We start from the raw sequence: 14,275 nt of genomic DNA on the forward strand, positions 1-14,275 counted from the left end.
CATCTCTACCATCAGCCAAATATCAATATTACCCAAGATGCCGAGGGATTTGTATAGTTAACAAGGTTTATAGTAATAAAATCCTTACGCGTATTGATGCAGGAATAAAGTGCATCGCAGTGGTCGGACTGGAATAAATAAATAAATGTGGCTCCGCACCTGATTTGACCTATGCTGGAGTTCACGTGTGTGTGTGTGTGTGTGTGTGTGTCCTGCAGGACACGCTGCTGGAGCTGCTGTGCGACGCTGTGGAGTCATCCATGCAGCAGGGGAAAGGCCTGGTGGTCTGTGGCTTCCCCAGAGACCTGAGACGGGCGGAGGAGTACGAGGCCAAGGTCAGAGTCTCCGATGTTGCCCCCCCCCCCCCGGAGATGCGGCCAGAGCCGTGGTCAGAGGCGTGAATAAAAGAAGAAAGAAACGGTCGATGGAAAGTTAACTGTGAAAGTTTAGAGGGAGAGAATTTCAAATGAAGCTGGTTTGATGTTGCGCCGCGTCAGGAACTGACGTCCGTGTGAAACGTCATCGAATGTGACTCAGTCTCACAAAGAAAGGATGTGGAGGAAGGGAATGTCATGGAAATCAGAGTCAGGTTTGTGTGAGGTTAAAAAAGGATCCTGCTGACCATTTTGTGTCCCGTTTGGCAGGTGGGGGCCCCTGACGCCGTGCTGCTGCTGAAGTGCTCGGCCGACAGCATGTCCAGTCGTCTGCGGGGCAGATCCACCTCCACCCCCACCTCGGACGGCGACAGCGTCCTGAACGCGTGGATGGAGAGCTTCTCCAGCAGCAGCCAGGTGGTGGCGGCTCATTACGAGACCCAGAGCCTCCTGCACACGGTACGGGGGCTTCTACGAGGGTTTGGGTGTGTGGAGTCATAATCTGACGGGATTATGACTCAAGATCACCTGAAAGCGACTGTTGAAGGACTGATGAATATTTTACTTATTAATACCAGCTGAAATATTCTCCACAAGATGTTACCCCTCATGTTTTATAGGCCCCTAATGTTTACCGAAGAGTAGAAACACCCAATATTTCTGCATTTATTTTATAAATAAAATATTTTATAACATTATTTTATTTTTATATTTTTATTTTAACCTTTTTAAAATTATTTTATTTAAAAAATACTTTAAAAAAATAAAATAAAGGAATATAATTTTTTAATTAAAAAAAAATTAACATTATTTTTTATTTATGTTTTTTTATTTTATTTTATAACATTATGTTAATTAATTTCCCTGACGGAACCTCCTTAAGGGATAAATAAAGTTATACTCTACTCTTTATGTTTCAGCCTACATGCATGATCAGTTTAATACACAACACAGTTCTGGTACAAGCAGTGCAGAAAAATGAACTAGAAACAATAAATCAAATATTGTGTTTTGCATTATGTGAAAGAAATTTATATGTAGTGCAGGCAGTCCTCAAGATACAAACATCTGACTTACGAACATACGTAGATATGAAGAGCCAGCAATGTAGACTACAGACTACCTGTAAGAAAACTCTACACCTCCTGCTGTTAGTTCAGATTTTTTAAATTATTGATGGGAAAATATTTTATAAATTATTGAAAGGGAAACCCAGTGTGCCAAGAATATTCCTGAGAAGTTCCACTTCTGTTTGTTTAGTTTCTTTTCTCAAAAGCAGCAGCAGTTGAAATAGTAGAACTAGAGGCAGGTAATAAACCTGAAAGCTTGAGAAATGCATTTTTTCACTTACATGCAAAACATCCCAAAGTTAATAATAAGCAACAATTATCTAAACATAGAAAACCACATTTCATCACAAAAAGCATCAAAATATGGACCCTCTTTATATGAAATCCAAATATAAATAATTCACCAATAATCAATGTAAGGGGTGTATTCAGGCTTTCAACGATAGAGACCACGGCTCCCATGATGCCCGGCGGCAAACCAGGAAGTACAGCACTCGATTCGAATCCAACAAACTTTTTTAAAACCGAAGAAACCAAATAATAACAGACACGAACGGGATGATAAGCACACAAGTCCGAGTGTTATCTTCACGTCACACAGCTCAGCATGTCGTCAACTTTTTAACTTCATCAGCCGCTAAACTGTTAAAGTGTTCCAAAGCAATGCAACGTCACCTTGTTTACAGCAAACAAACAAACAGGAAGCGCCATAACAGATCCAGCATAAAGCAGACAAACCAACAATGAATCTCAGAGACTCACCAAGCGGCTGCAGAACGGGTTAAAACTGAGTTCAGTGAGTGGTTCCTTCCTTATGACAGGTCACAGTGGTCACATGGTCTCACAGCACACCTGTCTCTTAAAGAGACAGTACTGACCAGACTATAGCAATGTGTAATATTGAACTATGTAAAGAATTAACAAAACTACACAAATAACAAATATCACAGGACGTACAACAGATGATGACACACACACACACACATACACACACACACACACACACACACACACGCTTTTTCTGCCTTGGGTAGATGTATTATATTATAGTAATATCCTGATGTTTTCTGATTATGATTTTTTTAAATGATTTTTTTATCATTATTAAACGAAGCAGAGGTACAATCTGTTCCTCTACAGCTGCTCCATTAATCCACTTCTTCAACTGAAGTACAAGGATCTTTATTTCCGTCGATTTAAATAAACTTTGGATTTGTTTTCTTTTCCCAGAAGGTCATGTTCTCAGTAGATGGATGGACCACGAGTCTGGAAATAAGTCCTTTAATTCTTATTCAAAGCTGAATAAAAAGACACAGATCCAAGATTTTCTTTCTTTTTATTTGACTGTTTTCTTTAAGAATGGTAAATAAGTGTGTTTCGACATTTTTCCTAATTACACAAAGACTATTGAAACATAATGAAGGCTGGGTTGAGTTATGAGAAGGCAAGCTAGCAGACATTGTTGTTCTCCACACAGCGCTAAATATAAGATAGACTTACTACTTAATAGAGTTCATCAAGTCTCTGAACTGATCGGCTGGAGTCACAACAGCAGGCTGTGGTGATGATGATGATGATGATGATGATGATGATGATGATGAAGATGACTTACAGAAAAATGACGCACAACTTTTTTCATATGTTCCTCAAATAACTCAACGGTCTTGGTCGTCATGCATTCTGTCTTCTATAAATTATGTGATTTGCATAAAAACATCACTTTTACAGTTTTTTCTCCCCCCCCCCATGTGTCAAACTCACGGCCCGGGGGCCAAATGTGGCCCGCCACGTCATTAAAAACAAATGTTAATGTCCTGACTTGTGTTTGATGTTATTTTTCTTTATTCATCGATAGTTGACAGATGGGTGTTTGAATGCCAGAACAGACACCGACCCCCATCATCCTGCTGGGGGGGGTGGGGTGGGGGTGGGGCTGCACTGCTTTCCTTGAGTGTATGTTCACATGATAGTTTGTCTCGGTCCTCAGATCGACGCTGAAAGGTCACCAGACGAGGTGTTCGCCCAGATCTGCCAGGTGATGGAGACCGTCTGATTCCTTCAAACCCTTCAACACCACCACCACCCCCCCCCTGCAGGCGGTCTCTCTCTCTCAACCTCACCCCTCCCTGGAGACTCACCTATATACATTCCCACCTGATCTCCACTGGTATGCATGTCCCCTCTGACCCCCCCCCCCCCAGCAGCGAAACCTTTTTTTCTGCTTACGACAGCGACAAAGCGCCTGCCTGTCAAATCCTGCTTCACATTGTCTCTCTCACTTACATCAAGTTGAATACATGCTGCCAACTGCCAGATGGAGGCAGATCGCTGTACTGACAAATACCCCCCCCCCGTGACTGAGAGCATGTTTCCAGTCGAATGTGAAATTTCCCTGCAGAGGAGCAGAGCGAGGATTCCTGCCGGTGTACAGTCACGCTCTCATGCACAGCGTCGTGTTTTATATTGTAACAAGCATGCAAGAATTACAATCAAGCTTAACTGCCTTTTGTGCATTAAATTAAAACCAAACAAAAAAAAAAAATTCAAAGTATAAAAGAATAATGCTTTTTTTTGTTTGTTTCCAAGCTCATCGTACAACTTGTGAATCTGGTATTGAACATCCAAATAAAGCTGGTGCATTTGCTAAATGGTGTCTGAGGTTTTGTGTTTGGTATGTTGTGAGGACAGGAAATCAGCTGTGCCGACAGCGCCACCTGCTGGTTAGCTTTGGAACAAAAGCGTCAAATGGAAAGAGGAGAGACCAATCAAATGAAACACAGCTTTAATGTACAGGAGAAGAATGAACAAAATAATCTAAAGGGGGGGGGGGCAAAAGAAGAGGTGATGACTGAGCAGTTGTCCATTCAGGGGGAATAATTGTGACATTTCCTTTTGCAGACATAAAAAAAACACCAGATCAGATTCAGTCATTAGTCCTGCACAGCTGTAATTACAACAAATCTATATGAAATGTTTTGTCAGCGCCTTTTATTTACATGTGAAGGATTTTACTTTTTAGAATTGACTAATTACTTAATGCCACTTAATGCATTGATCATTGCATGAATAATTATGTGTTATTTTCTGGTGAATTACAGCATTTAAAAGGTTCTTTGTTTCTAAAATAAGTACATATTTGGTGTCACATTGAGTTTATTTGAATTTAAGTGAGTTGTATTTTTAACTTGGCTCACATTTTACATTTAATGGTGTTAATGGAGGCACCAAACTCTTACAATTTTCACACATCTCCACTAGGTGGCGCTTCACTAAACCGTTAGTGATAATAATGCTTTATTAATCCTAGGGAAAATTAGGAAAATTGCTTTTTTACCCTTTTTTCAACTCGAGTCACACACACATCTATAATAAAATTCCGTTTAACCCTTTCATGTGATGATTCATGTCCTCTAAGACGGTTATTCCATCTGACAGTCAGAGTCTGAGGTGACCCAATTAAAGTGAGGCCTGTTTCCCACAATGCTGACGCCTTCATGACTTTGCTACATAAGCGAAAAGAGTTTTTGCTAACGTGCTGGTGGACCTGACAGTCTGCGTTCCCAGCGGGACCAGCTGACCCATTTCACTGAAAGGTTACCGCCATCAAAGCAATGGAAAGAAAAATGTCAGCGTTCCGGTGAAAGCCAGCATCAGGACCCGTGCAGTTCAAATAGAAATAGAGGCCAGGTTGGCCTGACCCCCCAGTGGGATATAGGTATATTAACTGTCCACACTCCCCTGATTGAAGTGAGAGGGGGGAGAAAAAAAAAAGGTACGGACATCTGTGAAGAATTCAAGATGCCTCATTCCATCCAGAGTTGTTGATGGTGAGGTGAGAGAGAGAGAGAGGGTGGGGGGGGGGCAATCTATAATGTGAAAGCAGAAGGGGAGCAGGAATCCTTCTTTAAAACAATCAGAACACGTCAGTCCGTTGTCGGTGGTATTGGTACGTTACGCAAACAAAAGAGGAACCCTTGGCTGAATGTCTTTTATTTATACTTCTGAGGATCTTTAGTTTTCGGCCTCTTTTTTGCTGTTAAATATAGTCTATTCACATCTATTCATGTTTTATCTATTCACACATATAATCTGTACATTAGCTGACCTCGTCGTGTATTTTCTGCAGCCTTCCATATATATTAATACATTTATTCCATGTAGATTACCATATACCCTTTGGCTTTTGAGGTATTTCCCAATGTATGGCTTTATTCGGTTGCCTTAATATTCTCTGCAGCCTTGTCATCAGTGTGGACTTGAACATCTACTGCGGTTCGGTTCCAAACTCTTTTTTGTTTGTACTGTACTGACAATAAAATTTAACCCAACACTTGGGCTTCAACATGATCCTCTGGGATCAAACGGCCCCTGATACGTCGTTTTTGACCCGGATCATTTTTATGCTGCTAATTGAAACCAGCTACAATTTCTAAACTTTTATATTCCTGGTCAAACTTTTGAGAAAAGAAAATCCCAAAATGCAGACAGAGTGCTTTTTTTTTTGTAAAATGAAGTGAAGAAGGAAGTGGAATGGTTTTAAAATTTGGGCCCCTATTTAAGTATGCATGTGTGTGAATTGGTTTACTGCAGGGGAGCCTGTATTTTACTATGTGTGCTTCAAACTCAATGACAAAGTAAATATGAATTTAATTCTTCTTTCCTCTAAGAAATGGTAATTATAAACAGGATTGGTGACTATGTCATAAAATCCCCGGCCACGGGCACGAAGGGAGGCGACTCACGCCTGGAAGTGTGGGTTTTTTTTAAGTGAAGGTGACTCACTATTATTCTGTGGGCTGGATTATTGTTGCAATAAGTAAAAGACAAAGTTTGGTCAGAAGCAAACGGTTAAACTTTGGAGCTGAGATGAACAGACAACACAGACAAAGGATGGAAAAACGGAGGAGTGATGAAGACAGAGGACAGTGGGCCAGTAAAAGAGAATACGTCCTGGTTATTGCAGGAAATGTCGTCGGCTTGGGGAACGTGTGGAGATTTCCTTACCTCTGCTACAAGAACGGAGGAGGTAAATATTAAAGTTATTTTTAGCCTCTATATTGAGTCCAGTCATTTTGATTTGGCTCTGGTTGTACATGTCTGTGTGGCTTTTATTGACCTACAGGTGCCTTTCTGGTGCCATATGGTCTGTTAGCCTTATTTTCTGGGATACCTCTGTTCCTACTGGAGATCTCCATGGGTCAGTACACCCAGGAAGGATTCATCACCTGCTGGACCAAGCTGTGTCCACTGGCGAAGGGTGCGTAGGTGGAAAAAAAAAGTTTTTCACGTGACACAGAAAGTGTTCACATGACAGTCATTGAAACTGTGTTTCTGTCAAAGGTATCGGGGTTGGACAGCTGATCATTTTGTTCTTTTACACCACCTACGTCGCCATTGAAGCCTGGGCTCTCTTCTACCTGTTGTTTTCATTCAGATCCCAGCTCCCCTGGGCCACCTGCAACAACACCTGGAACACAGGTGACACTCTAAAGCGGGGGTCTCCAAACGTTTTCCTTTAAGGGCCACGTAACCTTTCCCCTCTCTGATGGGGGGGCTGGGGTCAGGTTGTAACAGAAAAACTGAAAAAATTGCAGGGATGCCTAAATATAAACATTTATTTTCTTTCAGAAAGCCACACATCACCAAATATTAATAACCCTTTCCTTGATCCAAACAGAAAAATAGTCAATAAAATACAGTATGAAATGAAATAAATATTTTTAAATTTTTTTATATACTATTCTGATCCCCAAAGGGAAATTGCGAGCACACTCTAGTTAAGTGAAATAACACTATTAATATTAATATAATAACTCTATAAAAGAAATAAGTAACTCTATTTATGAAATAGATAATAATCAGCGTGTTTTTATAGAACTGTTCATGGAGTCGTGCCAATATGTGGAGGCGGGCCGCATCTGGCCCGTGGGCCGCAGTTTGGGGACCGCCACAGAGATTACTTGATGATAAAATCAATAATTTTTTTTTTTTTTGGTTCTTAAGGGACAAAAATCCAACACAGTGGCATTTTTGCACCGACATCTTACACTTTATTTCTGTCTTCTCAAATGTGATGAGTTTCGATCTGTGTGGTTGTTTCACACTGAAACTTTTCTCTGGGTTACTAAAAATTCCAAAAGCCATTTGAGAAGATTTTAATGTTGGTGAGCCATACCTGTTTATTTGATTTAAATGAAATTCCATTCACGCAAACCGCCAGTTAACTGTAATTCATGTTCGTAGCACATAAAGATGAGTTAATGTTTGTTGATCCGCATCCAAGAAGCAAACTCATGATAATTTGTGTTTTTTAATGTCTCTATTTAATTTTCTTTGTTTTTTTTATCAATATTCTGTCTGCCCATTGAACCTGTTTTGCTGTTTGCAAAGCCAACAATCATGTCTGTGATTAAATGATGGCAGCGTATGCAAAAGGATGCAGAAAGGAGGATGTGCTGTTCAGAAAGACGTACCAGGAACACAGCATGGCTTTAATCCTAGCTCTCCTATTCACTCTACGTGAACTGTTCATTTCAGTAAGAAATCTGTTTGTTCCTCAAACCAGCTGACTGTCTGGATCTTCAGACGTTTAATTCATCTCATGTGACTGCGAATCAGACCAAAGGGACTTCTGCAGCGGTAGAGTTCTGGGAGTGAGTCTAACTTTTGTTTATTCTCATCAATCATAATGTATTTCAATATTTTTCAAGTGTTCTGGTTTTTAGAAGATTGAAACTTTCTAAAAGTTCTGCTGCACTGACAGAATCTCTGGAGTTCAGAGGAATTAGTTGAAGGAAACCAAAACAATAAAATGAATATATAATTCTACATGATAATGCTCAAGAAGCACCAAATAAGTTCATTGAAATGGGATGCAGTCTTTCAGTTGTACCTGTTAAATCTCCATCTTCTCAGACGGAGGATGCTGGGCATGTCTGGAGGCATTGAGGAGCTGGGCAGTGTCCGATGGGAGCTGGCCTTGTGTCTTCTGGTCTGCTGGGTGTTCTGCTACTTCAGCATCTGGAAAGGAGTCAGATCCTCTGGAAAGGTCCTGGAGAAACATATTGAATCTTTAGATAATGAAGCTTATTATTCTTAATCGTAATGATAACTAATTTTTTAAATTTCCTTTTCAATTAAGGCAGCGTATTTCACAGCCACGTTCCCCTACCTGATGCTCCTGGTTCTACTCATTAGAGGCTTGACTCTACCTGGAGCTTCAGAAGGGATCTACTACTACCTGTATCCAGACATAAACCGCCTGGCTGACCTTCAGGTGGATTGTTAAACTGGTTCACAGAAATTTAAATATGTATAAAATGTAAAAGGCTGGCATGGATTTTTGTTTCAATGGGTTATATTTAGAAAATTAATATTAATATTAACATTAATTTGTTGGCTCGATCTTGTAGGAATAATAATAATAATAATAATAATAATAATAATAATAATAATAATAATAGTATAATAATAACTTTTTATCATGCATTTTACAATTACTATAATTCAGTACTTCTCTTATATTACAGGTCTGGATAGAAGCAGGATCCCAAATTTTCTTCTCCTACAGTCTGACTGCAGGGATACTAAATGTCCTGGGGAGCTATAACGACTACAACAACAACTGTTACAAGTACGCATTAGAAAAATATCACAATATGTTTGTTGATGATTCTAAAAGTATTTACTTTGGAATAACTAAATAACGTACCATTTTCAGTTAACTTTACTTTTACGTTGTCGATTCTATTTCAATTTCACTAATAAAGTTTTTTGGATTTGAATTTAAAAATTCAACACGGGGATATTGTCTCTGTGTGACCTCCAGGGACTGTCTCTGGATCTGTCTGCTGAACAGTGGAACCAGTTTTGTTGCTGGATTTGTCGTCTTCTCTGTTCTTGGGTTCATGGCTCACCAACAGGGTGTTAGTGTGGACACTGTGACCGAGTCAGGTACAGTAGATTCAATTTAATTTAATTGAAATATGTTAAATATCTTCTTATATCTTAATATTTCAAAACACAGGACAACTAATGAATTGTTAGTGTTTCTGAATAATAACACTAATAGACACACTGAATTTAAGTTTGAAAATGTTTATGACTAAATCCAGTATTTTAGCCTTAGTTCTATATATTTATACACGTTAGTATGAGAACTACATTGAATGGTGTGTTTTATTGGTGTGGTGTACAGTATATTTCTTATACCTGTGTTTGTTTCCTTCAATCAAAGGGATTTTTCCAAATTGTTTTTCCTGAGTTTCTGCTGGCAGTATCTCATCTGCACTGAGGAATATTTGTCATAATATCAAGAATCCAAGTCGTAACATACATTTTTCTAAATGACCGTGACTTCCGCCAATAATTACAAGAAGAAAAAAAAGTGTGTTTTTTTTTTGTCTGCCTGCATTCTCATAGTTTAACCCCATAAAAGGGGGTCAACTTTTTATGAGATCGCCATCCGTCCACTATGGTTCCCTAACAATGACGTTCAAACACACAAACATGAACATAATAGTTCGTCTACTCATTTCTCCACATCAGAAGCTAAATAGTTTAACAGTGTCAGAAACGCTCCCTCCACAGGCCCAGGTCTGGCCTTCATCGCTTACCCTCAGGCGACGGCTCTGATGCCTTTACCACAGTTCTGGACCGTCTGCTTCTTCCTGATGCTGATTCTACTGACTGTGGACACACACGTAATAGTGATTGTATTACATTTTCTATTGATAAACGATAGATATGTACTCACAAATTGATTTTTTTCACTGTCTTACCAGTTTGTGATGGTGGAGAGTATTTTCACCTCAGTGAGCGATTTGTTTCCAAAATGTCTCCGTGCACCAGTGAAGCACGAGATCTTTGTCCTCATCAGCTGTATATCCTTCTGTCTCCTACATCTTCCTTTGGTTACAGAGGTGAATTAAAAGTCTGAATAAAACTATTTAACAAAAAGCATTTAGATGTATGTATTATGTATATTAAAACATTTTTCTACTTTAGGGAGGACTATACATCTTCCAACTTATTGAATACTATGGCGCCACCAGAGTCTGCATGAATGTCATGGCTATTAGTGAATGTGTGGCTGTGGGCTGGATTTTTGGTGAGTGAAATTAAATGATTATGAAGAAATATTTAGAATCCATCACTTGAAGGTGGAATGGTTGATGTTTCTGCTCCGCTTTTGAATCCTCCGTTTCCATCCACGAAAACCTCTGTTGGAATATAATCTGGTGGATAACTTAAATTTAACGCGTCTCCATGCAATTCTTTTACTATTTGAGAATTTTGTCACTACTTTGCCCTTCATCACCAGGTGCTGATCGCTTCTCCAACATCATTGAGGACATGACAGGACAGAGACCATCCGTTTTCTTCAGTCTGTGTTGGAAATTCATCATTCCTCTCTTGTCACTGGTGAGTAATAAAGCTCTTAATGGTTATATAGTTTTAAATTCTTTTAAAAACATAATAATAAAGAACCAGGACTCATTCTGTATCACACATAATAGGCTTAGTGACCCATCTATCTACCAGGACCTACTTGAACCCCACCTAGCGTATGGGTCAGCAACCTTTAAAACTGAAATAGCCTTATGGACCTGGTCGAAAATCACATTTTATTTAAGCAATGAAAACGTTTTGAACATTTTGAACTCTTAAAATAATGAAATAACGTGCTGCATTGAAAGAATTCATTAAAAAAATCCAAACTTAAATTATCCATTGAGCACACAAAGAAAGTCATCTTTACATCGCCTTTGGGCTTTTATTTCCCTTAACAGCGAAAAATAAATATTTACAAAAATGTCTGCATAAATATTTATTTTACCTGGTTACTGGACTAGTGCTCTTTCTGGCTTTAGGCGAATGTGACGCATATTTTGAGTGACGAAAAATAATATTTGCTCAGAATTGTCTTTGTTTTACAGCAAATATATTTGGAAACATACCAGAGGGAACTGATTAATACTAGTTACTGTCTGAACAGGCTGGTGTTTGGTTCTGGTGACTCTGACTGGTGTGTCACCAACAGTCTGTAGTCAAATGTATGTATGTATGAAGTTCACACATTATTTTTAACAAGAAGAAAAAAACATCTTGACAGGTTTCCTTCATCCTCTATCTGGTTGATTACAAACACCTCATGATCAATGACTACGTTTACCCTGACTGGGCGTACGCACTGGGATGGACCATGACCTTCTCCACTGTTCTCATGGTGCCGCTGTGGGCAGCTGGACTGATGTGTTTGACACCAGGAACCTTCAAGCAGGTCAGGATTCATTCCGTACAATTTAATGCCACTGCAATTGGTAAATACATTGAAGGAATACACACAAAAGCTTCCTAAACAGTCTCCAGATTTCACTACAACCGGCTAAGAGGCGTGCAGCCACATCTGGACAAGTCGCTCAGAAAGAGATGAAACAGAAAACAATACGACCAGAGCTGCAGCCGTAACAAGAAGATTATCACCTGGAGACATAGAACATTTAACTACACTCAGCCTCATGATGCTACAGGTAGATTAACTGACCCAAAGACTGTAAAAATTCCCCCAAAATGTCCCCCGTTTTGGTCGATCTGTGTAAAGACTATGGGGTCATCTACACATAGAACATTTCACCCCAAAACAGAAAGATTTTGTTTTGGTCTTCCATTTATATGACATATTGTTGTGCGAAATGGGCAAAATCTCACATCACAAATAATTAGTATGGAGCAAAAAAAAATATATAATGCTGGCCTGTCCAAGTTTTGCCCTAGACTCTACTGACTTCTTGCCCCAATATGAATTTGCTGAACCATTGTTGTAATTTTATTCTGCAATGTTGAAACAATACAAAACAAACTAGTGCCTTCGCATACATACTACGGTGTTTTAAGATCAATCTCTGCAATGACATTATTTCAAAAAATATGTGTTGCCAGCAAGAAAAATATTTATATTTTCAGTGAAGCTAATAAAGTTTATACAAATGAAGGTCCAGTAAATGTTACATATGCGTGAGATTTACCATGAATTCAAAGACCCATTGGAATTCTGGGAAATTCATCCATGTAGACTTTCAGGATTATCACCATGACTCTATGTCTGCCAATCAACCTCTTGCACACTTTCAGAGTCAAAAGACATGGCTAAAGGCTATTTATTAGTGTTATTAACAGTCAAACTGAAAATAATACTAATGATACCCCATTAGGCCAACAAACCAAACCAATGTTTGTCTTCTACAAATGTAACATCTTACAATAATACTAAAATATTAATGACTCAACCATTAACATGTGACCTTTATGATCATCATTTTGTCAGTGACATCATAAGAGTTTAACAAGATATCCTCCCTCCCCACCAGTCAGATGTGAAGAAGCATTTTAGAGGGGAAAAATCATTAAACCAAAAACTACAGTCCAGTCTCTACAAATTAAACATTTAACATTTAACATTTACTACAACTTCAATCAATTGGAATCGTCACCAAAATATCAGCAACATTTTCCCTCATGTATACCTGCATTCGAATAGAAAGTTGCAATACAATAAAAGATGAATTTAAAAAAATCTTTCTTTTCTGTTCATGTCAGAAAACTGCAGAGCAACTTTTGCAGCATCTCTATCAGTACATGCTGTACATGGGATGAATGTATTAATGTATTATCACATTTTTTTTGTTTGTTTGTTCCAGCGTTGGTCTATCCTTTGTTGTCCTGCTGAAGATCCGGCTTGGCAGAGGAAAGACACAGGAGAGGAGGAAATGACTGCAGAACTGACATCATCTGCAGTCACAAGTTAGTGTGACATGCAGTCAAATTCACAAAACATAATCAGTCTAGCTATGTTGTTGTATGCATGCAGACCTCTGGGAAATAAAGTGATTATGTCTCTGAATTCTTCTAAATCTCATGAAATTGACTAAGGTGATGGATGATTATAAAGCTTTTGTTCAAATCTGCAATAAAGTCTGTTATCCCATGAATTATTACCTCCACTAAAGAGAATATTAGGGGTGGAAGTAGGGTGGCCAGTGCAAGTCCAACGTGGACCAAGGTATGGGCTGTGAACTGGTGGCTGGAGAGGTGTCAGTTCAAATGACAGGGGACCTTTAAGGTCAGCTGGAAGTATGATGAGAAAACACGAGGAATAAGTTGAGAGTATTGGAGACTGTAATTACCAAGAGATCTATCACCACTAAGGAAGCTGAACTACCCAGTGATGAGTGTAAGACAAACCAATGATATTGTAATGCTGTTTGATGAAATAGCAGAAGACAGGAACCTGGAACCAGGTAAGTGAAGCCCATAAAATAAACACACTTAAAAAAAAAAGCCCTGGTGAGTAAGACAGAATAAAATAGATACACATACAAAAATCATCAACAGCAGAGGCTGAATGACTAATCTTTGGTGTTTGAATCTGAAGGAAATGGACTTCTGTTAGAAACTGGTCCAGTTTCTTCAAATTCAACCATCAAGTTTAACTATGACCTGGAGGAATGATAATAACAAACACAACAACTACATGGCTGGTTTGGAACCAGCCATCAAATCAACAAAACACACAAAATTATAATTACAAGACAAATTAAAATGTCTACTTTCAAAATTTGTCTGGATTAGCAGCTCTTTCATAAATTCCTCGTCACTGACAACGGAAAGGTAAAAGATTCAATACTAGAATTGGTTTAATATTTATGATGAAACAAATATGAAATATATTATCAGAATAATAGTTCAAGGCCACCTGCTCCATCCACAGACCTGCATTCATCCATAGACAGACAAGAACTCTCCACAGTCTAGCTAGTCCCACTACTGAAA

At 38.9% G+C, this 14,275-nt stretch overlaps 2 protein-coding genes across 2 annotated transcripts in view; both read left to right on the forward strand.

Annotated features, from left to right (window-relative positions):
- Nucleotides 1-4,086, forward strand: part of ak5 (adenylate kinase 5) — a 42,553-nt gene extending 38,467 nt beyond the window's left edge. Inside the window, exons 12-14 of the mRNA XM_068340662.1 lie at nt 219-335; nt 645-833; nt 3,432-4,086. Coding sequence (XP_068196763.1) covers nt 219-335; nt 645-833; nt 3,432-3,497 — 372 coding nt within the window. The 3' untranslated portion in view covers nt 3,498-4,086. The remainder of the gene's footprint in view (nt 1-218; nt 336-644; nt 834-3,431) is intronic.
- Nucleotides 4,087-6,334: 2,248 nt separating this feature from the next.
- Nucleotides 6,335-13,378, forward strand: LOC137612038 (sodium- and chloride-dependent GABA transporter 3-like). The gene is made up of 14 exons (XM_068340342.1): nt 6,335-6,470; nt 6,567-6,701; nt 6,785-6,922; nt 8,010-8,097; nt 8,360-8,492; nt 8,586-8,720; nt 8,974-9,077; nt 9,273-9,397; nt 10,034-10,146; nt 10,228-10,365; nt 10,451-10,553; nt 10,767-10,867; nt 11,559-11,726; nt 13,144-13,378. Exons 1-14 carry the CDS (start codon nt 6,335-6,337, stop codon nt 13,249-13,251), a joined length of 1,725 nt encoding a protein of 574 aa, XP_068196443.1. The 3' UTR covers nt 13,252-13,378.
- The last annotated feature ends 897 nt before the right edge of the window (nt 13,379-14,275 follow it).

This window comes from Antennarius striatus, chromosome 18 (assembly GCF_040054535.1).
Source record: "Antennarius striatus isolate MH-2024 chromosome 18, ASM4005453v1, whole genome shotgun sequence".
Taxonomy (NCBI): domain Eukaryota; kingdom Metazoa; phylum Chordata; class Actinopteri; order Lophiiformes; family Antennariidae; genus Antennarius; species Antennarius striatus.